Below are 24,422 nucleotides of genomic sequence, written 5' to 3' on the forward strand. Positions count from 1 at the left end.
CTTTGAGTCTTACTCAGCTTCACACCTTGCAACACAGGCAAGAACTCTTTCTTTGACTGTCCCATTTTCAACTATTTCAAAAACTTGTCAAGGTATGTACTCATTGGAAAAACTTATCAAGCGTCTTGATTTATCTTTATAGATCTTGATGCTCAATATGTATGCAGCTTCACCGAGGTCTTTCTTTAAAAAACTCCTTTCAAACACTCATTTATCTCGACCTACTAATAAACTAGCGGTTGCTTCTGGCCGCCCGTCGTCGTGACAATTTTGCAAAAACGCCCCTGAGTTTACGTGAAATCAACCCGCACTCCCTATTTTAGTGGCACTCTGAAAAAACGTTTCACTTTTACAAAAATAACCCTATAAACCCGCCCGGGCCCGAACCGCACCGCCGCCCGCAGCTCCGTCCTGCCCTCGCTCCCCTCGCGCCCGCAAGTCGCGTCGCCGGCGATCCACACCTCTGCCACGCCCCGCCGCCGGCGACCTTCACCGCCGGACCTCCGGCCACTCCGCCGCCTCGCCCCTCTGCCTTCTCCTCCTTCCTCTCGATCTCCTCTCACATCTCTCCCTCTTTCTCGCTGAACAGGGACCTCCACGAGGGCCATGGCGCCGCCGGCCCTCAATCTCGCCGGATCCGGCCGCCTCCACGCCAAATCCGCCGAAAATGGATCCACCCCGGCCAGATCCGCCCGGATCCGACCGGGCCTCCTGCCGTACGACGCCTCATCGAGGAGTACAACAGCTGCCCCATGCCAGCCAAGATCCTCCAGATCCTCTCCACCCAACCGCCGTCATTGCAGGAGGACTTTGACGAGTGGCTCACCAAAAAGCTTCCCCAAATCCTACAAGAGGCTCAGGTAGGAATACACATGTACATTAACCTCAATATCTACTTGATTAATTCAGTTATCACACCTCCCTTTTGAACTAATATATGCACTTTCAGTTGAGGACACTCATCTCGCTAATTAAATTGTGTGGCAAATCTTACATGGGCAGTTTAATTGTGTGATTGTTGAGTGGTCCAGTGAGTAGTGCTTCTATAAGCAAGGGAATGATAGAATGATGCACGATTCTGCAGGTTAGACGAGCCGCTGACAAAGACACACCTCTATTCTGAATTTTTACTTGCAAAGATGGACCATCAGCTACAGAATATGTTGGCTAAACTCTCACAGGTCGCTAACAATTTTTGTTTATTGTCATCTTGGTAATTGGCATTGGTGGTATTGTCTTTTGGTTCAACAGAGAGTTGTTCAAGTGAAAATGCAGAGGAACATGTTGAACAAAAGACGTGGTATAAGGACAGCCTAAACAGTACAATGATGCAAGTTCAGATTTCATATGTTGTCTTCCCTGCCTCATGAATATGCTAGCATGGTTGTCTTCTAGATTATGCACATGTCTTTGTTTTCCATATACTGTCGACGCATTGTGTAGTACGTACTAATTCTAGGGAGACTGATCTCATATTGTTCACTCTTCAGAATTACTCCCTCCGTCCCATAATATAAGACGTTTTTTGACACTACACTAGAGTAAAAAAGCGTCTTACATTATGAGACGGAGGGAGTAGTATTTATAAGTTTTTGTGTGGTTTTAGTACCCCAGTTAAGAAATAAACATTAGCCTTCTCTAAAGAGGTCTGCTGCCTTGCTTTTTATAATTCTATTAATTTATATTAATCTCCTTGCATAGAACTTCTGTTGCATTACTCCCCCATTGCTGTTAGTGGCCCTGTCACAAGAGATTGTTGTAAGTCCTCAATATGTGTTTGATGTCAAACAATGTCCAATCTACTACATGGTGTCTCAGTCTCAAGTTCGTAATTTCTGCATCATTTGAATTGTATACAACAAGATACAAAAGCAGAAGGTCTCCAGCCGGCACAAAAATGCATACTTGATTTGTTTCAGTTCCTTAATACATCTACTGCAACCTACAAGAGACCCTAGCTAAGAAAACAAAATCAAGGACCGATGTACTTCTGACATTATTTCTTATTAATATCAAATTAGAATAACATTGATGGAACATATTCTTTTTCTCTCCTTGCTTGAGTTAATGGAGTACAGTATTGCATTTTGCTGAGATGTTCTGCTCAATGCAGGTTTGGAGCCGACCACGGAAGTCACAGTTTAAGAGCTCGAGGAGGAGGGGCATGTGGAGGTTTCCGCCGCCAGTGGCTGCACTGCTGGTCTTCGTCGCCTGCTGCTGTCAGATCCAGCATGACCTATCCTATCGGTTCTCCATCGCTTCACTCTGCTTCATGTGCATATGTGCGGAGAATATGACGACCCGCCCCTGTTCTTCACCAGCCACACTCTCCCTTATGCGGTAATAAATCTCAAGAAATGCCCTTTTCGTTTACATGAACATCAAACCTACTTTTTTGTTTGATGTTGGTGCATGTCCTGCCTGATATGTGTGTTGGACTGCTGCTGTGCGATTGCTGGCTGTGTTGCTACTTGTGGCAACGGTTATTTTGTTAAAGTATGTGGGACGACAACGCTTCTGTCTTTTGGTGGAATCATTTTCCTTTTAATTTAATTACCTGAGAAAAAATTCTATATTTTCTTACTTCCCTTTCTCTGTTGTTTTCATGGCTGACTATTTGAAGTTATCTGTTCACTGAAGCAGTTCTTGCCTGAGGGCAAGTTTTTGTATGTTCATCTAATAATGGAAAAGATTCAGACCTTCGATTTTGTAGGAACGATTTTATTGCTCGAGTAAGATATGTGTTTACCAAAGAACATGAGAAGGGCAAGTTTTTATACATTGGAACTTTCATTACCCCCAGTATTTTAGTCCTTTTCCTTGCATCTTGCTCCCAGGAATCCTTGAGCGTATAGGTTCTCTCCATTGAAACCGTTTAGGTAGAATACTTATGGTGGTATAGTTGTTTTACCAGTATTATAATTCAGCTGTGCAAAATTTAATTGCGGCTATAAGGATTCAGGTTTGTCTCATGGTAAACCTTATCAGTTAGACCTGGTAAAAGTTGAATACTGCATCCATTTATATTATATTCTGCTGAATAATATATCAAATTATCCATCTCTTTTACGGCGGTTTGCTAACTTATTTTGCATAGCATTTCTAACCGCATCAAGTGTGTTCTTTGATGAATCCTAAACAGATATAGACGTACATCTTTGATTAGGCCGCCTAATCAGTTTACTTTATCTAATAGATTGAAAGTTTTTTGGTTTCTATTTATGGTGAAACAAATGGGTTCCTCACAATTTAGTTGATGGTAAAGAGTTAGTGAAGCCGACATTCCAAATTACTTTACTAGATTAGTCGTATTGCACTTACCTTTCATAGAATATGAATATTTACTTTGTTTTTCATATCACATCTTTAAGATATTTAGTTGAATCTGCTTCTGTTGGCACCCAAAAGTTTATCATACTATTTTACTTTTCCTTTATGCAGCACAATAACCATCATCGCAGAAGCTTAGCTGATAGGCGGTGAGCTTTTTGGAGGAAGCGGAGACGAAGATTTCTATTGGCCAAAAAGATGGAGGCGCCATGGGAAGCACTGACGAGCAACAGTCTCAGCCGATGCATCGACGAGCTGAGGCGGGCTTCCAATAGAGGTCCGAAACAAAGAATGGCCTTTTGAGCTGGTAGAGGGATCACTAGACGTGGTGTTCATGTTTGTGTTGGCTTACATGCAGAAATAAGGAGGATAATAAGACTATTGGAGGTCACCATTCAAGGATTTTGATATCTGAATGTTATGACAATAGCCCTCCGCGTCCTGGTGGCCACTGTATGCTGCAGCGAAGGGCACACTTCAATTAGTGTGCAGGCAAATGCGCTGATCCCGGGTGTGATTTGACATTGTGATTTGCAGTTTATCAAGGTCGTCATTAGCCGAGCCGTTCCTATGCTTCGGTGAGTGGCACTTCCCTCCCACCCTTATTATTGAGTGGTATGACCTAATTAATCTGTACACTTAGACACACGACCAAGGAAGGAAAGATCGTCTCCAGAGATCTTCAAAATAGTACAATATCAGGCATTTTAGAGTACAATTTCTTTAAGCTAAGTTTTTCTTTTGCATGGAAGCTAATTTTATATCTAAGTTTTTCTTTTGCATGGAAGCTAATTTTATATTTGAATTGTAATAGATACACATGCCTGAATCTGGATACACTCCAGTGCTGATGGTAATACTTTCAGTCACTCACAAACAATAAGCTTCAGCATACAAAGCAGAGCCCAATGCTATTGGATTGGTGTACTGGTATGCAATTCCTTGTACATTTTACTTCTATATAGGATTTCCGATTACTGGGTGCAAACTTTGTACAAGGCAGTCTGAGCTACCACTTGGTGAAGATGCGATCCAATATGTTCAGTGATACCCTTTTTTGTGTGTAGGGAATCACTGATATGATACAACTATTTGTTATCTGAATTTTTGAATATATGTACACCCATGGTGATGTTTCGGTGCTCATTTATAAAGCATTCGTCTATGAATGAATTTTCTGAATATTACCACATGCAATGTGTATGTATGATAATAGTAGTACACTTGCGATGATGCAAAACACTTTTGATGATGTTGTTCAAGTATTGTACTACAGTTCCATTCAAGTCATTTTTTCCACGGGCATTTGTACTTATATAAATATATACATATACAACACTCTTATAACGTAGTAAGTCTTTTGGTCAAATAAGCTACTTAGCAACTCAACTTTGCACGTCGCTTTGCGGGCATCGCCGCTGTCACCTCGTCCGCCAGCATCAGCGCTGGCAGCAAAGACAACAAGCCATCAGGTGAGTTCATCATTATCTCCTTCCACCTGCCATGTATAAATTAAGAAATAATACATTGATTTACAAAAAATACTCAGTGTAACCTTATTTCTGACGTTTACAAAATTAGATCAACAAATATTGCATAATGCCACTGGAGCAGGTTATATTTCATTTTTCGCCCGGTGCAACGCACGGGCATTTGTACTAGTGATTTCCAAAAAATTCTACATCATTTCCGATCGACAATATGTCATTTACATATACTTATCAAAAAGGTTGTAGTGCTCCCTGATGTCTACTACGCAACCTTCTTCTTGTATACAATAGATCTGGTACACAACATGGTCCGGATAGCCCTCTGTTGTTTAATAGTGTGGAGAGATTCATAAGCAATCAGAGTATTATCAGTAATAAGTCTGTCAGGCACAAAGGCACTCTGAAACTCAAAAATGACAACGGGTAGAAGTAACTTCAGACGATTAGCCAAAACTTTGGAGGCAATCTTATAAAGAAAATTACACAGACTAATCGGATGAAAATTCTTTAAATGATTGGCTCTTGCAATTTTTGGAATAAGCATAATCACTGAGTCACAAAAAGCATCAGCAATGGACCTTCCCTCCAATAAACTTCTGACCGCCGTCGCCCAAAAAAATTCCAATGAGTGGTAGAATAGGGCGGGAAGGCCATCCGGACCATGAGCCTTTGTAGGCCCCATGTGAAAAAGAGTTGTCTTGATCTCTTCATTACTGTAGGGTTTACATAAATCAACAATCATCTCATTAGTAAATTTATGCGAAATAGCATAAAAAACAACGTTAGCATCATCACAAGGATCGGAAGTGAAAAGGTTCTCATAAGATTTATGCATCATACTTTTAATCTCCATTTGTGAATCACAAAGAGAACCATCATCCCGGACAAAACAGTGAACTTTGTTAGTACATTTCTGAGCTGTAGCACGAGCATGGAAGAAATCTGTATCCCGGTCTCCCTCACGGAGCCAGCCCATCCTGGAGCGTTGCCTCGCCTTAATCTCCTCACAGAGTAGTGATTCAATTGATCTTTCATCCGCTAAAGAAGTCGCAGTGACCGGTGCAGATCTAATGGTACCTAGCGGTGTTTCAAATTTAAAATCTGCTTGCGAATAGACCCAAAAGAGTCACGACTCCAAATCTTGATAGCACTCGTCACATGGTGTAGGTCATGGTTATTAGGTTAGGGGAGTATAGTATTTTCTTTTATATCACGTTGGGCTCTTTTGCAAGTAAATATTAATGAGAATTGAGTGTAGCTCAGTCGGCAAGGCGCCGGAGTTCGCGGCCAGCCCATCAGGGTTCAAGTCTCGGCTTGAGTGCGTGGTGCTCACGGAGTTTTCTTCTATAAAAAAAATGCCAACAGGCTAGTCTAGCCCGGGTTGGTCACTTTTTTTAAAAGTAAATATTAAAAAAAAGTTATTCCGTGGAAGGTTTCCATGTTGCATGATGGGTGCGGGCTGACGTACGTGCATGTGAGCGTTCGTTCGGGAGTTCGTTCTCCGCGCCGCACCTCCGATCCTCCGAAGCCAGTCGGGTTGCACGCAATATCGCCCGGAGCCGATTCGGCCGCACGCGCGGCTAAAGGCTGCCAACATCGGCAAGGTCGCGGATTTCGTTGGCCCCGCAGCGCTCTCGGCGCAGTGGACACCGCCGGGCAATGGCCACGTCGTCGACGCTGAGCCAGACGCAGCGGTACGCTGCGGGTGCGCTCCTCGCGCTCGCGCTCCGCCAGGCGCAGATCCACCAGCGCGTCCTTCTCGGCTCCCACGGCCTCGACGAGGGCCCGGACCCTGAGACGGCCGTCCTCTCCAGCGACGACCCCGACGGCCGCGACCTCTGGACCCACGACTCCCGCGGCCTCCTCCGCCCCGTCCTCAGGTCACCCCTCACCCCCTACCTCTCACATGCATGCTCCGTCTCTTGATCCGGCGTGTCATGGCGCGCGCGTCGCGTTTTAATTCTCAGGTTTCTCGAGATCGACCCCAAGGCCTGGCCGGGCGTGGAGAAGACGGCGGCGACATCCGAGCCCAAGCACCACATTGGAGCCGTACGTGCCAACAATGCCGCATCGTCCGCGTTGAATTCCGCCCCCATTTCGACGTATCGTGTGACGTTTCCTCGCGCGCGCAGTTCCTCCGGAAAGTGTTCGAGGACGAAGACGACGGCGAGAAGGCCGCCGCCGATAGGTCCGACCTCGAGCTCGCGCTCGCCAAAGCCGTCGACGCGATGGCGATGGGCCTGGAGAACGACGTTGCAGCGGGCAACTTGTTCAAACAACACGTGTTCGGCGCCGACAATGACGAAGAACCGGCTGACGACGGGTCGCCGTCGTCGCCGGGCGGCGGCGGGCGCTCCAAGGACTACCGGAAGATGGCGGTGCTGTACATGCTCCTCTCAGCCTGCGTGGCGGACGTGAACATGGACGAGGACGGCATGGGATCCCCCCGCATCAGGAAGGGCTACGACGCCCGCCACCGCGTTGCGCTCCGGCTGATCGCGACTTGGCTCGACGTCAAGTGGATCAAGATGGTAAGCAACCTCCATTCCTCCAGAATGCGCATAATGAAGCAGCGTGCTAGCTAGTTCCAACCGTGCTGAATTTGCCTTTGGCATCGAACACCTTTGGCATTGTAGGAAGCTATCGAGATAATGGTTGCTTGCTCTGCTATGGCTGCAGCGAAAGAGGAAGAGAAATCGCGTGAAAGTACGTCGCCGAGAAGCAGGTGGCAGAAATGGAGGCGCGGGGGGATCATCGGCGCCGCCGCCTTGACCGGAGGGACGCTCATGGCCATCTCCGGGGGTGATGATATGTTAAACACTGTCAAAAGCAATCTTGATGAGATTGCTCCGCGATCTGCTGAACTAGTTGGCTGAATCTTTTTACAGGTCTAGCTGCTCCAGCGATTGCTGCAGGGTTCACTGCTCTTGCTCCGACGTTGCACGCACTTGTCCCTGTTATTGGGGCTAGCGGATTTGCTGCTATAGCCACTGCTGCTGGACACACCGCTGGCTCAGTAGCAGTTGCTGCATCATTTGGAGGTGTGCCTTCCACATTTTGCTCCATTAGATTAGATGATGATCCACAAGTCTTTAATCGTCCACAGTAACTAATCGTCATCTTTGGTTGGAATCAGCTGCTGGAGCTGGGTTAACTGGTTCCAAAATGGCCAAAAGAATTGGGAATGTGAAAGAATTCGAGTTCAAAGCCCTCGGCCAGAACCATAACCAGGGTGTAGGTGTTTGTTCTCTTTCAGTTGTACACTGGTCCATCCAATGCACTGTCTTGCTGTATTTTCCTTAACAATTACTCCCTCCGTAAAGAAATATAAGAGCATTTAGATCACCACTTTAGTGAGCTAAACGCTCTTATATTTCTTTATTGAGGGGGTACAATGCTGTTTACTGATAAGATGAACTGGGTTTCATGGGTTTTTTTTTTCTCTTGCAGCGCCTAGCAGTCTGCATCATGGTTTCTGGATTCGCTTTTAATGAAGACGATTTTTTAAAGCCGTGGGAAGGATGGAAAACTAACTTAGAGAGGTACTTTTTTCTAATACAGTAGTAGTTGCTGAGCACAGCTCTTCTTATTTATATGCCCATAGCAGCATATTCTTATGCTTTAATGTTGCAACAAGTAAACAAACACCAGAAATTAGATTTATGATAGAAGAAATTCAGATAACATGGATAGAGGTGAGTTCCGCGTAATTCATTTTTTAGCAACAAGCTTGCATTGAGTAATTGTTTTCAAGAAGAATCTTACCATGCATAACTAGACACCCTTTGCAATTCTCACTGGCAATTGGCAGGTACATTCTTCAGTGGGAGACTAAGCATATAATTGCCTTGAGTACAGCAATACAGGATTTTCTCGCATCAAGTAATGTTCTTGATTCATCATGCATAATGTGCATTGCGCCCACGCTTTAAATAATTTTATTAAGAGTTGCGGTTATCACTGCAGGATTTGCAATGGAGCTGATGAGGGAAGGCGCGATGCAGACTGTGTTAAGCGGTATAATTTCAGCATTTGCATGGCCTGCTACCTTGGTAGCTGCTGCAGATTTTATTGACAGCACATGGTCCGTTGCTATTGACAGGTGCCTTCCTCCACTATTTCGTAGTTTATTATCCTTTCTAACTTAGCCTGCGTTCTTGTAATCTTTTCTACCTGATAAATCTAGTAGATGATTCCAGATCAGATAAGGTTGGGATAATGCTTGCTGAAGTGTTGCTCAATGGACTGCAAGGAAGCAGGTACCTATACCTGAATCATACCTGCAATCTAAATAATTCAGTAAACCCTTGTGTCTGCATGGAGCTAATTTTCTCCCCCCATATCACAATCATTTCCAGGCCTGTCACTCTCATAGGTTTTTCACTCGGTGCGCGTGTCGTGTTCAAATGTTTGCAGGAATTAGCTCTTTCGGGCAATAACGGTATGTATCCTGTGTTTTTTTCTAGACCATGCAGGAGCATAATTAAGTACATACTGTAAATGTTAGCCCATATGGACCGCTTGGAGCTGAGGAACTTTTCTGGTTTATATGAACATTTTGCGAAAGCTTCTCATTCGAAACGAGCCCTGGGCGCTAAATGTCTGCCAATATGGAGTTAGTTGTTTATTCAGCTGACAAATTGAACATGAACAGAGGGAATCGTCGAGAGGGCTGTGCTGATAGGTGCACCGATTTCAGTTAATGACGAGTTGTGGGGGCCTGCCAGGAAGGTAAGGGCAGAAGTTATTGACCTTCTTCTCCCAGGAAACCGCAACCAATGGTTCTTATATGTGAAATCCTACACAGCTGAACCCATATGTACGTATGTGTAGATGGTTGCTGGAAGGCTTGTGAACGTGTACTCCACCAAGGACTGGATCCTCGGCGTCACTTTCCGGGCGAGGTAACTCGTAACCCTGAATGCTCTTTGTTTTTCGTGGAAAAGAGAGGGGGAAAAACCTCGGCCTCTGCATCGAGCGATGCACGCAGCCCTCTGAACGCTCTGACAAACTAGCCTCTCGTGCAGTCTGCTCACGCAAGGCTTGGCTGGCATCCAGGCGGTCCAAGTCCCCGGAGTTGAAAATGTACGTCTGCTTGCTTGCTTGGCGCACTCGACTGAGTGAACTCGGAGTACTTTTCTTGACTAGGTTGCTGCTCGACTCACGCAGGTTGACGTTAGCGAGCTCGTCGTCGGGCACTCCTCCTACCTGGGACTCATGCAGCAGATCCTGGAGCAGCTGGAGCTGAATACTTACTACCCGGTGTTCTCCCCCTCCACGCCCAGGTCCAGCACGCCCAGATCGAAATAACCGCGATGAACTTCTGCTACTCAGGAACGGTGTTATCTGTGATGAATGTAGTCACCAAAGGCTGTAGCTAATAAAGGAAACTTTTGTTGTAAGGGAAAGGAAAAAACGATCAGGGTACTTGTAGTCCGTTTTATCCATAAGTCTCAGCATTTTCATAGAAATGTTTGACTAGCGAAATACACATGCGAGTAAAAAGCTGACACCGTGAGTTTAGAAGATATGTCATTTTATGCCGGATCAAACTATTCAACTCAAGATCGGATCGCATTCCTTGTGGTTAGGAGCAACATTGTCAGGTTTGAAAATTGGGTGGGTTGAGCATGAGAATTGTTTGTCCCTGTATGGCTGCAGCCCACACATTATACAGATGTTGCTAAGAGGATTGATGCTAAATTGAAGATCCTGAGAAAACATCTCAAATCATGGGTCAGGTCTTTATTTGCGTTGAAGGAGGAAAATTTTGATGCCAATGCAGCGATCTCCTTGTTCGATTCGGTTGAGAACTTCAGAGATCTATCCCCCTCTTGTCCTTAAGGAGGGATTTAATAGAACATTGGGCTCATTTGGGATCCCGGCCCATTCCCTGGGTGGGAAGCCCGCGCGGAAGATATGACCCGGGCCAATATTTCTGGACATTTGGACGCTCGGAGCCACGAGTTTTTTTCGGCCCGATCCGCATGACTTCCCCGGGATAGCGCACCCGCCTCGCGACATCGGGAGAGAATCCCCCGTCTCGCTCGCTCGCGGCGCCTGTCTCTGACCTGCTGATGCGAGGCCGCCGCCTCCCTACACTGCCACGCCTCTCCTTTCCTCCTCAATCTCCACATGCACCTTGTACTCACACCTCCGCCTCCATCCTCACCGGCGGCCGCCGCTGCAAACGTACCTACCAGTAGGTGGAGTTCTCTCCTGCCCACAAGTGAGGCTGCCGGCGATGATGACTGGTGGTGGTGGTGGTGGCCATGAAGACGGGGATGCAGGTCCAAAGGGGGCTCACCGAGAACAAGATCTGGAAAAGAGTTCGGGGATGCGTTCCTCTGATTTGCCACTACTATTCCCATCTCCCCCAAAGGGTCATGTGAATTTTCCACGGGATTTTAGTTTTGCCAGGAGTAATCAACCCTGGCCGCCCTTTCCCTGGAAATATGCACCCTCGCAACCAAACAAGGCAACTCCAACGTCAGTAATTACAGGGAATTCTGACTTGAGGACTATTGGCTCAAGCTTCGTGGGTTTCAGGACATCGTCGTCAATTCATGGTCTGCTACTGTGACACATGGAAATGCTATGTAGATTCTCCACTACTGGCTCGCCCGCGCTCTTCGCAGCTAGAGTCGCTCTCACGTGGGCAGCATTAATCTGCTCAGTTACATTGCCGATCAGATCATCTTGGGACTTGATCATGCACAGGACAACCCGGACCTCACCATCGCCAAGATCGAGCTGCGTGCGCGCCTAAGACACAAGCTTCTCGGCCTGGCTGCGATTCAGAGGATCCGCATCATACAGCGATGGAGGCTGCAGTGGCTTCGGGCAGGCGATACTCACTCTAAGTTGTTCATCAAGGCTAATTGTCGCCGGCGTATGAAGTGCTGAATAATTATAACTATTCACAAGGGTGCATTTGAGCCCAGGATTAGAAACTCCATATCCACACAGAAACATTTTTTCCTGGTCATGGGAAAATTGAAGTCAACTCCATTGAACTGAACTGAGTGGAATAAATCAGGGTCCAAAAGCAGAGAATCTGCCTTCATACTCATCATCAGGGGTCTTTTAAGCGTAAAATGCTATCCAATCGTATGGATATATGTACTAGCATCTGAGCGGCGCCAAGAGCTCTGTTCTAAGCTGACTACAAAGTGGCTTGTCAGGCTATACAAAAATGTGGGGTAAGGCGTGGTACCTTCACAATGTGTTTCCTACCACGATGGTCAACGGTGTACAAAAGAGCAAGATGGCCCCTTCCAGCAGTGGCCATTCTCATAATATTTGCATATTCCTCGTTGAGACTGCCCTCTTGACGATGATCTTGATGACATACCGCTGCCATGATCTTGACGATGATCAGACGACCTCCTAGAGTGGTTCGAGCTACCACGCCGTGAATCATTGCCCTGATAGCTACCCCGCCGTGATTCGTTGCCGTGACAGTGCCTATCATGGTGTTGATTCGACTGGCTGCCTCGACTAGCACTGCCAGAAGATGGATGCCAGCTCTTGTTGCTCCCTGGTGCCTCTCCCCAGCCAGCAGAATTTGAATTGGTGCTTCCCTGTCTCCTTTGTGCTTCTGAAGAGCTTTTAGCCGTTGGTGTTGTTTGGTGACCTGAAGACGAGTTACGGTTTTGGCTGCCACTCTTGAAATTCACCTTTGAACTCTCACGGGCTGACGAATGCCGACCTGGAGTTTTTCTCCCCTCCGGAGATGAACTTGATCGTAACCAGCCTGAGGCTTGTGTGCTTCCCTCTAGAGATGAACCCCAACCTGAACCTTTTGTGCCTCCCTCTAGAGATGAACCCCAACCTGAACCTTTTGTGCCTCCCTCTAGAGATGAACCTTTTGTGTTTACCTCTAGAGATAAACCCCGCCCTGAACCTTTTGTGCTTCCATCTACAGATGAACCCCAGCCTGAACCTTTTGTGCTTCCATCTACAGATGAACCCCAGCCTGAACCTTTAGCGCTTGTCTCTAGAGATGAACCTGATTGCCATCCTGAAGCCTTTGTGCTCCCCTCGAGAAATTGGCCTACTGCTTGCCTGCCTGAAACTTTTGTGTTCCCGTCCAGGAATGAGCCTACCGGTTGCCGACCTGAAGCTTTTGTGCTCCCCTCCAAAGATGAACCTAATGGTTGCCCGCCTGAAGCTTCTGTGCTCTTGAGAGATGAGTTCAACAATGCAGCACTTGGTTTTAGTTTTACCTAATCAAGTCAGAAGTAACATGTTTAGGTGGACTTCAATCCTCAGATATTTAGAGGATCATGTTGCTAGGATTTCTCTTTTTGAAAGACACATCACGCTTGGACCTCAAGCCCTAGATATTACAAATAAGGATTACCTGCTCTGGCACTCCACAATCTGTGGAAGCACTTGGGTTGCCTTTTTCCATCTTTTCCTCTGGTGTTGGTGGTATTTCACCAACAGCGCTATTTCCTCGGGCTACTACTGCCTCCTCTATAATGCATGAAGTATCTTTTCCATCAGCTCCAAGATCTGTAGAAGATGGTGTAAGATTCTCTGTCAAGTTAACAACAAAAAAAGGAAAAGACTATCATTTCATTACCTGAGGAGGGTTGGAGAGCAGGTGTTGGTGAAGACAATGACCACATGTCATTGCTTGGGTCATCTTGAACACCCCACAGAGCAGAATCAACAGCTCCGCCTTGATAGTAACTAGGTTCACCCCAAGGAGATAGCGCAATAGGGCTAGAGCACTGCGGCCTTTCTTCCTCAGCTGAAGCTGGGTTGACATTTTCCAAAGGCATTCCAGCATGCACATTATAAGTTCCACAGTTTGGTTCTGTCAAAGATCCCAGCACATCACAAACTCCAGCATCAGAGACAGAACTAACAGTTATGTTATCTCTCTTAGCTGATGTAGCATCTCCTTTTAGTGGCGCTGTTTGAGTGACACAGCCTCCATCTTTTAGATCTCTTTCTTCTACACATGATGTTTGTGTTTCCTTAAGTAATTGCAAGCCAACAAATTTACTTGAAGGCGGACCAGATGTTTCTGACAAGAAAGCTATTGAAGAGTGGTCATATGCCTTTGTAGCTGAATCTTCAGGTGCTACTGATGTTGACCCTGACTTGTTCATCACAGGCTGCTTCCTCTCAAATTTTGGATTTGGACTGGGATATTGATCTTGAGTGCCAGGGGATAACACTGAATCAATTTTAGGCTCAAAAAGTTGATTAACTGAAGCATTTGATGCATCAGGGGGGCATGGTTTCTGCAGATTCATGATCTCCTTGGTCTTGCTTGAACTAGAAGTGCATGTAAATGAAGTTGATTGTGCACCGCAGGCAGGAGCTCTTGACTGACTAGGAATGCCCAAGGCTGAATTGGATTCTCTTCCATCAACAAGATTTGACCTTGAACAGCTCTCAGGCTTCATGTTACTCTGGCTGTTGTGACTCTTTGGTGGTGGGGTTGGACTACACAAACCACCGGTTTCTTGGCGATTGTTGTGTTCCCCAATCTTTTCTCGGGGGACCCCATCACCATGAGATCCTGTTGATCTATATGAACCAGCAAATAATGGAATGGTGCTTGAACAGTTAGCCTGATGCTGAATCTGGACACTAGAAGCCAGTGGCTCCCAGCAAGTTGTTGATGGCAAAGCTTCACCCATAAAGTTTGGACTTTCTCTTCTCAGAGGAGGACGGTCAGAAGACTGGCTGGGTAATCCAGAAGAGTAGACAACATTATAGCCAATAGGGGAAGTAATGTTTCCAGTCATACTTGGGTTAATTCTATCTTGCCCAGAGCCTGCCCATGCAGATTTACTATTGTTAATAACTGGCGTAGGTTGAATGATATCTTTCTGCTGTGTTGAGAGCACTTCAGTCAGCAACAATGAGTTCTCTTCACTCTCAAATGTGAGCCATATCTTCATGCCACTTGGGAAATAAGTAGTCCACTTGGATAGCTGTGAAAGAGTAAACGGGCCCTGAACATTTCCAGAAGGGTCCTTGTAGTGCCATACTTTTTCTGGCTCCGTGTCACTTGATACAACCCCAGATGACGGAACTGATGCAGCATCACCCGCTGTATTATTTAAATCAATGCGAGGCCGAGGAATATTCGATCCATTTGCTGCCTGCAAATTAGTGATACTTCCTGCTCCTGGTATATGTGTTACGCCCTCCGTAGGAAGATTTAAACTAGAGTGACGACTAGCATCGGGACATTTTTGTGACAGGTACTGCACAGCGTTTGATTCTGCCGCTTCTCTTCCAGGAAAGAGAAGATCTGGTCCATTCCCATTTATGGTCAAATCAACTGCATAAAAGTCAATAAGTTCTCAGAAAAATAATATTTACTAGTGGAACACACAGTTGTAGAATATGATTAACAGTCAACAGGTGAAGTACCAGTTGTTTCATCATTCCATTCTTCAGCAGATTCATAAGTAGGAGCCATATGGGGATCAACATGTACTTCTGGAACTTCATTAATCTTGCGTGCTATTTCTTCAGGAGTGTTCAGAAGTTGTAACTTCTCTACGCACTCTCTTAGTGTATGACATAGTTAAGGATCATCAAATGAAGGTAGCACCAATAACAACACTCAAATAAATTAATTGAGATTATATGACAGGATAGATGCACATGCAACATCTTTAGAACACTGAATGATAGCTCGGGTTTAAAGATGAAAGATGGTTTCCACCATATCATTTTATGTAACACAAAATAAAGGAAGGATGAGAACAATACAAAAGTTGTTTATCTCCATTAAATGAGGGTCACAAAATATTGTGTTCTCTTCATAAAGATAACCCTCAATAAGGCCGATACTATTCGGTATGTGCGAGAAACAAAGTTCGGAGATAAGAAACTCCAATTGAAGACAAAACAACATAAAACGAAAAATAACCGCCAAAGAGGTTGTGAGCTAAACCCGGTACCTAGCAATCCCATGTAATATCTTCGTTCTCCAGAGAGGTTATAAGAAACTCTCAAAAAAACCTACAAATTCTAAACCCTACAATAGCACCGTCCTTGGTCATAAATGTTACGAGTTAAAGTTTGCCAGAATAAATGTGTCCTCGGGCCAACAAATATGTGCACAATGGTAGTTTATTTGATAGCTTTAAAGGTTCAGCTATGGTGAGCATATGCATGCCAAGCCATGACTAAACAATCAAGGACCAAAACAAGATCTTCAAACTATACGACCCACAGAAACACCAACACCAACGCTAAGATAAAAAAATATAACAATAGCTCAACATGGTAAGTTAGAAGGATATTCTTTTCGGCGTCCAGTTTCGCTAGCACGGTCACGGAGATGGCTCAGCCTCTGCTTTTCATTTACCAACCACTGAAAAGGATTTAACACACAATAAGTGCTGTTAGATCAAGCTAGAGAACCTATCGGTTATTACCAAATAAGCAACCTCATCACATCGCCAGCTTTTATTTGTTAGTGTAGTACTTACATCATTAATTTGCAGAGATTGGAAGCTTTTGGCTATCTCATATATGTCTCCCTGAATTAACAAGATGAAGAAAATAATTCAGACATACACAATTTGGTAACTTAGGTATCAGACGGATCATCATAAATTGGATCTTGATCAGCAGTACCACTTTAAGTCGAGGAATTAGACCATACTTCATGCTCTGGCGTAAGCGTTTGCATTCATCCTACATTATACAAGCAAACAAGCCAGTTAGATACAACAAAACGTAAGAGACACTCATCTAACACTACCCCCACATTCAGCAGTCGGAAAATTACATCTAAGAGCTAGTGAAAAAAAGGGGGAGATAGAGATTGGACAACATATACAGTGGTGATACTGAATCATAAGGTCTATAAACAAGAATATTGTTGCATCAAGATCCAAATCCAACAATCAAACTCAAATACTAGATTGATTCTTGGAAAGCAGATAAGACACAAGACACTAAAGATGTTAAAAGCTTGCGAAAAAGAGACAAATGGGTTTGTAAATGATCAACAATAGCCCCTTATTGCACGATACACATGATCAAATAAAAGATGTCCAAATCCAGTGTCAAAATTAGACATAATCACTAACAAATTCGAGAAGGCAGTATTGAGACACAGCATCAACCTTTGATGGTGTGTCATTTACTATAGACTATAGTAATTAGTAAGATCCATTATGAATAGTTGTTTCTCGTGATTCTAGCACAACAACAAAGCATGTTTCTTAAAAATTAAAACAACGATTTTGTAGCTTAACACCTTAACTAAACATTAAAATTGTGCATTGATGATCTAAAATGTGAAAATAGTTGCCAGTTATAGTCAGTCATAATGTATTTTTACAATCAAATGTATGTTTCACTGAAAGTGTATACTAAGTTAGTTAGCCAACAAAAACATGCCAACACCTAACAGCATTTCTGGTCAGTGAAGGCTCACCCGTATTATAGGTATCAAATAAATAAATGTATAAGCAACATGTGTCCTTGCATGCATTACCTGTGTGAAATCCTGATTTGAGATCGTATCCATTGTGATCACTTCCTTCTTATCTAAGTTTGATATCTCAAGTGCACAGTCTGTTGTCTTCTTACCAACACTGTATCGTTCTGCAACTTTATGTGTACCTGCATACAAAATCATTTTAGTTTTACAATTGAGTAGCTAATATCGGTAAATCAGTCAGGAGTAAAAATCTTACCAAGAACTTTGACTAGGCGATACATATCTTGCTTTTGGCCAGAACCCGGAATTCTTATCCTCACAAAAGCACCAGTAATCTTCTCAGAGAATGCAGCAACATCATCAATGATATCCTCCATCAAGCTGCGGCGCAAGTATATTAAATTGATATTATGCATGTCAATGGCTGCATAATCCTCTAGATTAGCTGGTAGATCTCTTTCAAGCTTCTTATGAGTCTTCCTCCTCTTATCAGAGCTTAACTTAGTTCCCATCTCACTATGTCCTCCACTATCTACTTGTGCTGAATCTGGTTCACGGGCTAATTGGGTATCACCATTTAATGCTGGAGTCTCTTTCACATGAAGATGAATCTCCAAAAGTTTTAACATCTCGAAATGACCAACACGTGGTTTCCTAAACAGACTACTAAGCCTTGCATCACAAATAATTTGACTTTTTTTGCGAGGGTCACGAAGATTATTTTGCTTTATGTACTCAAGCAACAGAACCTGAACATCAAATTGGGAAATTTGAGACACATCACCATTTCTCATGTGCCCAATGAATTCCAGCAGCTCCGGTGAGGCCCATTTCGTGTCACCCGACAAATCCATGCCTTCAAATGGTGCTCCCTTGGCTAAGCTTTCGGAACCTTTAATTGAAATTTCACAGTTCCTTGCAGTATTAAGACTATGATTTTGACGCTTCCGCCCCCTTTTCCTTAAAGAAGTACCCCGACTTCGTTTCCTCGAAGAGTTGTCAGAACTGACATTATGGTCATTGTTTGCTTCATATCGCTCACCAGATGACTCCTCTTTTTCTCTCCTAGCAGAAATGCTTCGAACAGTCCAATTGCTTTTGGCACTGATTAGTTCTTCCAATGTTAATAAATGCTTCCCTTTTACATCCAGCCAATATAACTTGAAGAGATATTCCCAACTATTTTTATCATCAAAATCAACCATCACCTGGCATCGAGAAAAAATATGATAACAAGTCCATATGACACATCACAGGCACATAATCAATCAAAAAGGAAACAAGAATAGACCATTTCATGATTTATGCAAATCAAACCTAGAATGGAAGTATTGCTTGTTCCTAGCATCTATCTATACAATCTTCGTCCCAAACAAAGCAGATTTCAACTTTAATAGTATTGCATGTTGCAGGTAGGCCTCTGCCAAAGCCAAAACAGAAGATTTCCGCACTGCAAAAGACTAGACGATGGCCAAATGCAGTACCAACAAGGCCCCAAGAAAGTGAACAATTATCAAGCATATACCCGCACGGAACTTCTTAAGGGCATTAAAGTTAGGTGCAGTAAATCTCAGTCATCTAAGGTAAAAAAAAGGAGAATCACCATATGTTCAAATATCAGCAAACTAAGTGTAGATATTACAAATAACAGTGCGAGCAAAGTTGCATACTAAAACGGATAATGAATGAGCACAACCAAATTTAGCCATCATATGACGATGGTGTGCCGATTCGGCAATTTAGGTATGATCGTATCAGTACTTATACTTAGTATCTAGTTTATTCAAATGCATCAGAATGGAAATTAGGTCACACGATCATTATGTATTGTGCCTTTTGAAGGTGACATCAGAGTTCCGTGGTTGCATATCTGATTCAAGCTAGTAGCGTAATTTTATAATGCAATTTCAACACAGGCAAAGACGCATGTGGCTAAACTTAAAGGCAATACAGTGGATAAATTGACTCAGCAAAAGCTACCAACTTAGCATGCACAGAAATCCATAGCTACAGGCCTGCAGCTCATATAACAATATTACAACCTCGGTAGAAGGGCTAGGATTTAGATCACGCAATAAAACATGCAACGTAATCAGGAGACCTGATACAAAAATATATATATGATAAAAGAAATTACTAAGAAAATAACATGGGGACTACGGGAAATGTTCCCATATTCCATGAATTGGCATTCAAAACTTATTACTACCTCCATTCCGGTGAATAAAGCATGCGCGCATTTCAAAATTTAACTTTGTCCGTCAATTTAACCAACAAACATAAGTTATGCGACTTAAAAATTATACCATTGAAAAGTTCTTCCGAATATGAATTCATTAGTATAATAACTTTTGTCACACATACCCCACATTTAGTTGTTTAAATTGATAGTCCAAGTTCAATTTTGGAATACATGTGTGCGGTATTCGTTGGAATGGAGGAGCATTTTCCTTACAGAAACCGAGGACGCAATCTATGCACTTGCTGACTCATGACTTGCAGTGCTAACTCGACTTTTTAGTGCCACATTATTTTTCTGATTGAAATAGCCTAACTGAACCAAAATGGCGGTGTTTAGGGACTCAACTGGAAAAATTAGGATGTATGTGTGCCCAACTTTACTTTGATTAAAGTTTGGGGCCAATGGCGATATATTCATTTAATAGCTCAGCACTGTCGAAGATGCATAGTTAGGAAAATGTCAGTGTGACGATGACCTGAGTCACACGTGTCACCCTCACGATGGATGGTATTTTCATAATTATACATTTACTGTGCTGCTGAGTTGACTAAAATGTAGTGGTGGTTTGCCCAAGGAATGAGAGCAGGATGTATGAACACTCTGGTTCCATAGAGATGCACATGTTTTAGTGTTTGCATACAGATGCTTCTGTGCTTCAGAAAAATGGAACGTGGTATACAATTTAAGGGCCAACAGTACAATACCTTTGTAGCATCTTGGTCTTTGGACTCTATCAACAATATAGTGGCATAGCAAGTGTCACAGAAGCCCTTGTTCCCTCTAACACCAAAGAATTTGCCCTGTTTGACGCATGCCTTGCAGAGGGAGTAAGTACAAGTATAGCACATGTACTGTGCTGCCTTTTCACAGCTGCTGCAAATGTGCCAACCTGGCATGTGTGGCATCAAGATACAGGACAGGTCAGATTGAACTATCGTTTCTGAAGTTAAAGGGTTGGCGCATGCACATAGCCACATACAATGTAATCGTGTACGATAACTAAAAAGCAGCTATTTATCGTCATGGTGCTTCTTGCCCCATATGGTGTAATGCCAACCGAGCATATCCAGTTCTCCTACATAAACTCAACACGTAAATCTGTTTCGACTTCACTATATAAACAGCCTTATAACAGGGCATGTACACATCAACAGACAACTGATCATGAAGACAAATGTGTAGTAAAAAAAGTGGAAATGATTCAACACTAACTGGGCATAAGCTATATTGCGGAAAAAAGCATCTTCTACAAACTCTACGTCTAATGAATGTGATCGGGCATTCATGCTGGAGGTTCAGGAAGGCAAGACTACATATCCAAATTACTTTACTGAAGGGGTATGGAAGAAGATCAACGCTGCTCTTAGGTAAATCAGGTTCTTTCAAATGTTACCAGTTTCTTTCAATAGAACTTTTGTCTGCCATTATCAGAAGTATTAATATGCCAAATACTACATGAATATCCAACACACTGCAGCATTGATATTGTAGTTATACTCCATGCAAATACTATAATGACTAAGACATACCACAATTCCACTTGCCACGGGAGCGGAAAAACGACTCGTCACGCTTGATGCAGGCAGGATGGTACACCTTGGAGCAACCCCTGCAGCCACAGAACAGGGTTTTCAGCCTAGTCGAAGCGATGAGTCCAACCCGCACTGGCGCGCACAGAATACAGAGGAAGATAATAAATAGTAATAAATAATAAAGCTAGTAATCGCGCGCGCACCTGCGGTCGCAAACCACGAGGCTGCCCCCGTCGAAGCAGATAAAGCACACCACCTCCTCGTCGTCATTCTTCTTCACTGGCTTGGGAGGCGCAGGCGCAGCAACCGCTCCGTCCCTGTTCTTCCGCGGCCTCCCTCTCTTCCTCTTCACCGGTGCCTCAGCCACGGCTGGTTCCTCCTGCTGCTGCTGCTGCTGCTGGACCGGGGCCGCGGCCTCCATGATCGAACCGAGGAAGTGCGAATCATCAAACCCCTCGGTATGACGAGGCGGGGACGGCTCCTTGTTCGAGGCAGGAGCCTGCAGCCACGCAGTGAGACGGTGAGGGTGAGGCGACCCCGCTGGTGGCGCTGGAGACGGCTGGCTGGGCCGCGGCGGGGGAGCGGGGTCCGGCATGGGAGGAGGCGGCGGGAGGCGAAGCTCGGGGGGCCACTCTGCCTCGCCGGGGGAGAGCATCTGCCCCGCGTCCATGGGTCAGCAGGGGCCTCGCGCGAATCCAGGGCAAAAACCCTAACCCTAGCAGCGAGGCTGAACCTCGCGGGCAAAGCCTCTCCACCCCGTCGCCGCGGCCCAATCCGCGCGGGTAGGTCGAGTTGGTGTACGACCACGAGCGCGTGGGGAGAGTACAGCGAGCGAGGTGGAGGGAGAGGGAGAGAGACAGACACAAACAGAGGGAGAGAGAGACACGAGCCGACTCGAAATGCAAAAGGACGGGGCGGTGGCGGTAATTAGGCCGGGGCATCCGGGGTAAAAACCCCAACGATCGGGGGGTGGAGTGGTGGGTGCGCGCCAGGGAGCCCCGCGAAGCGACGCATGAGGCGGAACGGAAAAGAGAAGTGGGGGGCGTGGTGCGGTGGGGCCGCGCTTTTTCGGGCGTGGTCCCCGAACCCTTTCCCGCCCCGCGATTGGACGGGCGGGCCGCGTGGTTAGCTCGGAGGCAGTTATTGGGCTCACGCCGTGGCGCCGGTGGTGGTGGCCGAGGAAGGACGTGGTTGCTGCTCGTTGCCGATCGGCCGAGGCCGTTGTCGTGCGTGTTTTCTCGCCTGCGCCGTTTACCTACCGTTGCCGGTCAAAATCAGCTGGGCCCTCGAGCTCAGTAAGTAGAGACTACGGGGAACAATGAAACATGATTGGCATACAACACAGGTCTCCAGGCACATGCGCTGTGATCTGATTGTATACTGTACATATCCGCAGCTTTCATATGGTTTATTATGAATGGCACATGTAGCATGTGTGCGGCTCTCAATGTTGAATACGCCATTTCCTGTGTCTCTTTAAGAACATCTAAAGCCGGCAAATCCGGCCCCCTTACACCCACGGCCAACACATCCGGACACGTCCACAGACAGAATCTAGCACATACATTATGATCCGATCGTATACTGCATATCTGCAGCTTTCACATAGTTTATGAATGGCACGTGTAACATGTGTGCAGCTCTTACCGTTGGATACGCCATTTCCTTTGTCTCCTAAGAGCATCTACGGCCGTCAAATCCGGCCCCTTACACCCACGGCTAACACATCCGGACGCGTCCACAGACAGAATCTAGCACATGCACTATGATCCGATCGTATACTGCATATCTGCAGCTATCACATAGTTTATGAATGGCACGTGTAACGTGTGTGCAGCTCTCACTGTTGAATACACCATTTCCTTTGTCTCCTAAGAGCATCTACGGCCGGCAAATCCGGCCCCCTTACACCCGCGGCGGCGTGTTCGGGCGGGTCCGCGGACAACGCTAGGTCGCTTTTTGTATGGGCCGCCACACATCCAAACACCTTAAATGCGGAGCTTCAATCCATACAATCTATATACATCGATCGTATGATACAAATTGTTCGAATTCAACATTTCAAAACAAAAGAAAGCAAATCATAGTTCAACAACAATCCGGACATGCCAACAAGAAATCAATGTTCGAGCCTGACGTATGCCTCATTGGCTGGTCGAATCACTCGTCGGACGCCATCCATGCGGCCTGCTCCGAGGGCATCCTTGCGTCCTGCTCCGCCTGCATCCTTGCTGCATGCTTCGCTGCTACCGCAGCCGCCCTCGTCGCCTCGTACTCCCTACGTTCGTTGATCTCCTTCTTCTTCTCCGCAAGCCACTTCTTTGCATGTTCATCCAAGAGGATTTCGTCCGCCAACATGATCTTCGCATCCTCCGTGCCCTTTGCGAGTTGCAACCTGTCCTCTCAAGCTCAATCTTGGCTTGCCTTCTACTTTATCTCTTAATACATGACAACTTTAGCTTTGATTTTCGTCTCTTTGTAGTTCCCTAAAGAATTACTTTGAGTAATGCTTATTTACCCCCCAAACTCTAAATTGTACCAATGAAAAGTAATTACTTTGAGCAGAGAAGAGGAGGGCAGCAAGGAGCGAACATGGGGACGGGTGGCTAGGGTGTTTCTCTTGCACGAGGATCAGGAAGCTGGAGTAATCCAAGACCGGAAACGACCCTATTGCTCTTAGGTATGATATTATATTTTTCAGTCATTTACTTTTTCCACTCGATCAAGGTTCGTTGTTACTCCAGGGAAGAACTGCGAATTTGCAGTAGGTAGTAAGTAAGCTATTTCTTATGAATTTTGTAAATTTCTGTATTTTGGAGTTCAGGAGCCCCTGGTTTGCTCCGGCCTCGATCCAAACACGCCGTCAGACTTTCAGCCCATGGGCTTGGTAAATCGAGACCAAGATCGAGAGACGTTGTTGACTTTCAACCCAAGGCCTCAGTAAAACGAGAGAACGAGAGAGCAGTCAGGAGGCGGCGGCGGCTCCAGAAGAAGGATGCAGAAGCTGGAGCGTCATCTATGGTGCGGCACAGTGCGGCAGTCGTCCAAGGTGTCGTGGATGTGGAGCGAAGCCATTTGGAGTGAAGCCGAGCAGCCTAGGATGGCAGGCTGGGGTCAACGCCGGTGGGGTGGTGCAGATGGAGGCGCTGGGACGGGCTAGCGAGGTGAAGAGGACGGGGTCAAGAGTAGCTGTTGTGCGTGAGTGCGTCCCCTCCATTGTTTTGTGACCAAGCCCACGTGAAATCTAGCCAGCAAATTATGCATGGTACGATGCTGAATCCATCTACTTGTGGTTAGTTTTATGAACCTGCATGTATTTTGTTCAACTGGTCGTGTCTTCCTGAATTGTAAAGTCTTTGGCTGAGTCTATGCATTGAGAAGGTGATCTCCTG

At 45.3% G+C, this 24,422-nt stretch overlaps 2 protein-coding genes and 1 pseudogene across 4 annotated transcripts; 2 read left to right on the forward strand and 1 right to left on the reverse strand.

The window, feature by feature from the left end:
- Positions 1-370: 370 nt before the first annotated feature.
- LOC123181298 (uncharacterized) lies at positions 371-4,522 on the forward strand. 2 transcript variants are annotated; one of them, XR_006491631.1, is made up of 5 exons: positions 1,362-1,383; positions 2,114-2,340; positions 3,442-3,607; positions 3,689-3,908; positions 4,145-4,522. XR_006491631.1 is itself a non-coding variant. In XM_044593557.1 (4 exons), the coding sequence occupies exons 1-4, from the start codon at positions 607-609 to the stop codon at positions 3,467-3,469; spliced, it is 606 nt and encodes a 201-aa protein (XP_044449492.1). In that variant the 5' UTR covers positions 371-606; the 3' UTR covers positions 3,470-3,607. The 2 variants fall into 2 exon arrangements, 1 of the variants encoding a protein (XP_044449492.1); XM_044593557.1 differs by lacking the exons at positions 1,362-1,383; positions 3,689-3,908; positions 4,145-4,522 and adding exons at positions 371-860; positions 1,085-1,181.
- Positions 4,523-6,197: 1,675 nt separating this feature from the next.
- On the forward strand, positions 6,198-10,894 carry LOC123181297 (transmembrane and coiled-coil domain-containing protein 4). The gene is made up of 15 exons (XM_044593556.1): positions 6,198-6,700; positions 6,788-6,869; positions 6,953-7,351; positions 7,457-7,622; positions 7,709-7,861; positions 7,957-8,054; positions 8,271-8,362; positions 8,632-8,702; positions 8,787-8,922; positions 9,020-9,079; positions 9,179-9,261; positions 9,475-9,551; positions 9,654-9,724; positions 9,848-9,905; positions 9,990-10,894. The coding sequence occupies exons 1-15, from the start codon at positions 6,480-6,482 to the stop codon at positions 10,128-10,130; spliced, it is 1,908 nt and encodes a 635-aa protein (XP_044449491.1). The 5' UTR covers positions 6,198-6,479; the 3' UTR covers positions 10,131-10,894.
- A 10-nt stretch (positions 10,895-10,904) lies between these two features.
- On the reverse strand, positions 10,905-21,936 carry LOC123181300 (zinc finger CCCH domain-containing protein 19-like; annotated as a pseudogene). The gene is made up of 13 exons (XR_006491632.1): positions 21,234-21,936; positions 21,028-21,107; positions 20,203-20,387; positions 17,513-18,464; positions 17,311-17,438; positions 16,443-16,502; positions 16,295-16,345; positions 16,106-16,176; positions 15,225-15,370; positions 13,411-15,132; positions 13,186-13,340; positions 12,037-13,048; positions 10,905-11,801 (listed from the first exon to the last, which is right to left on the reverse strand). The product of XR_006491632.1 is annotated as a zinc finger CCCH domain-containing protein 19-like (transcript).
- Positions 21,937-24,422: the final 2,486 nt, after the last annotated feature.

This window comes from Triticum aestivum, chromosome 1D, assembly GCF_018294505.1.
Source record: "Triticum aestivum cultivar Chinese Spring chromosome 1D, IWGSC CS RefSeq v2.1, whole genome shotgun sequence".
In the NCBI taxonomy this organism is placed as follows: domain Eukaryota; kingdom Viridiplantae; phylum Streptophyta; class Magnoliopsida; order Poales; family Poaceae; genus Triticum; species Triticum aestivum.

Bases quoted from the DNA above. Each gene is read 5' to 3' on its own strand.
- LOC123181298 (XM_044593557.1), top strand. From the start codon at position 607: ATGGCGCCGCCGGCCCTCAATCTCGCCGGATCCGGCCGCCTCCACGCC. The intron at 861-1,084 runs GTAGGAATACAC...ACGATTCTGCAG, and splicing joins AAATCCTACAAGAGGCTCAG to GTTAGACGAGCCGCTGACAA. The intron at 2,341-3,441 runs GTAATAAATCTC...TCCTTTATGCAG, and splicing joins GCCACACTCTCCCTTATGCG to CACAATAACCATCATCGCAG.
- LOC123181297 (XM_044593556.1), top strand. From the start codon at position 6,480: ATGGCCACGTCGTCGACGCTGAGCCAGACGCAGCGGTACGCTGCGGGT. The intron at 7,352-7,456 runs GTAAGCAACCTC...TTGGCATTGTAG, and splicing joins ACGTCAAGTGGATCAAGATG to GAAGCTATCGAGATAATGGT. The intron at 7,862-7,956 runs GTGTGCCTTCCA...GGTTGGAATCAG, and splicing joins AGTTGCTGCATCATTTGGAG to CTGCTGGAGCTGGGTTAACT.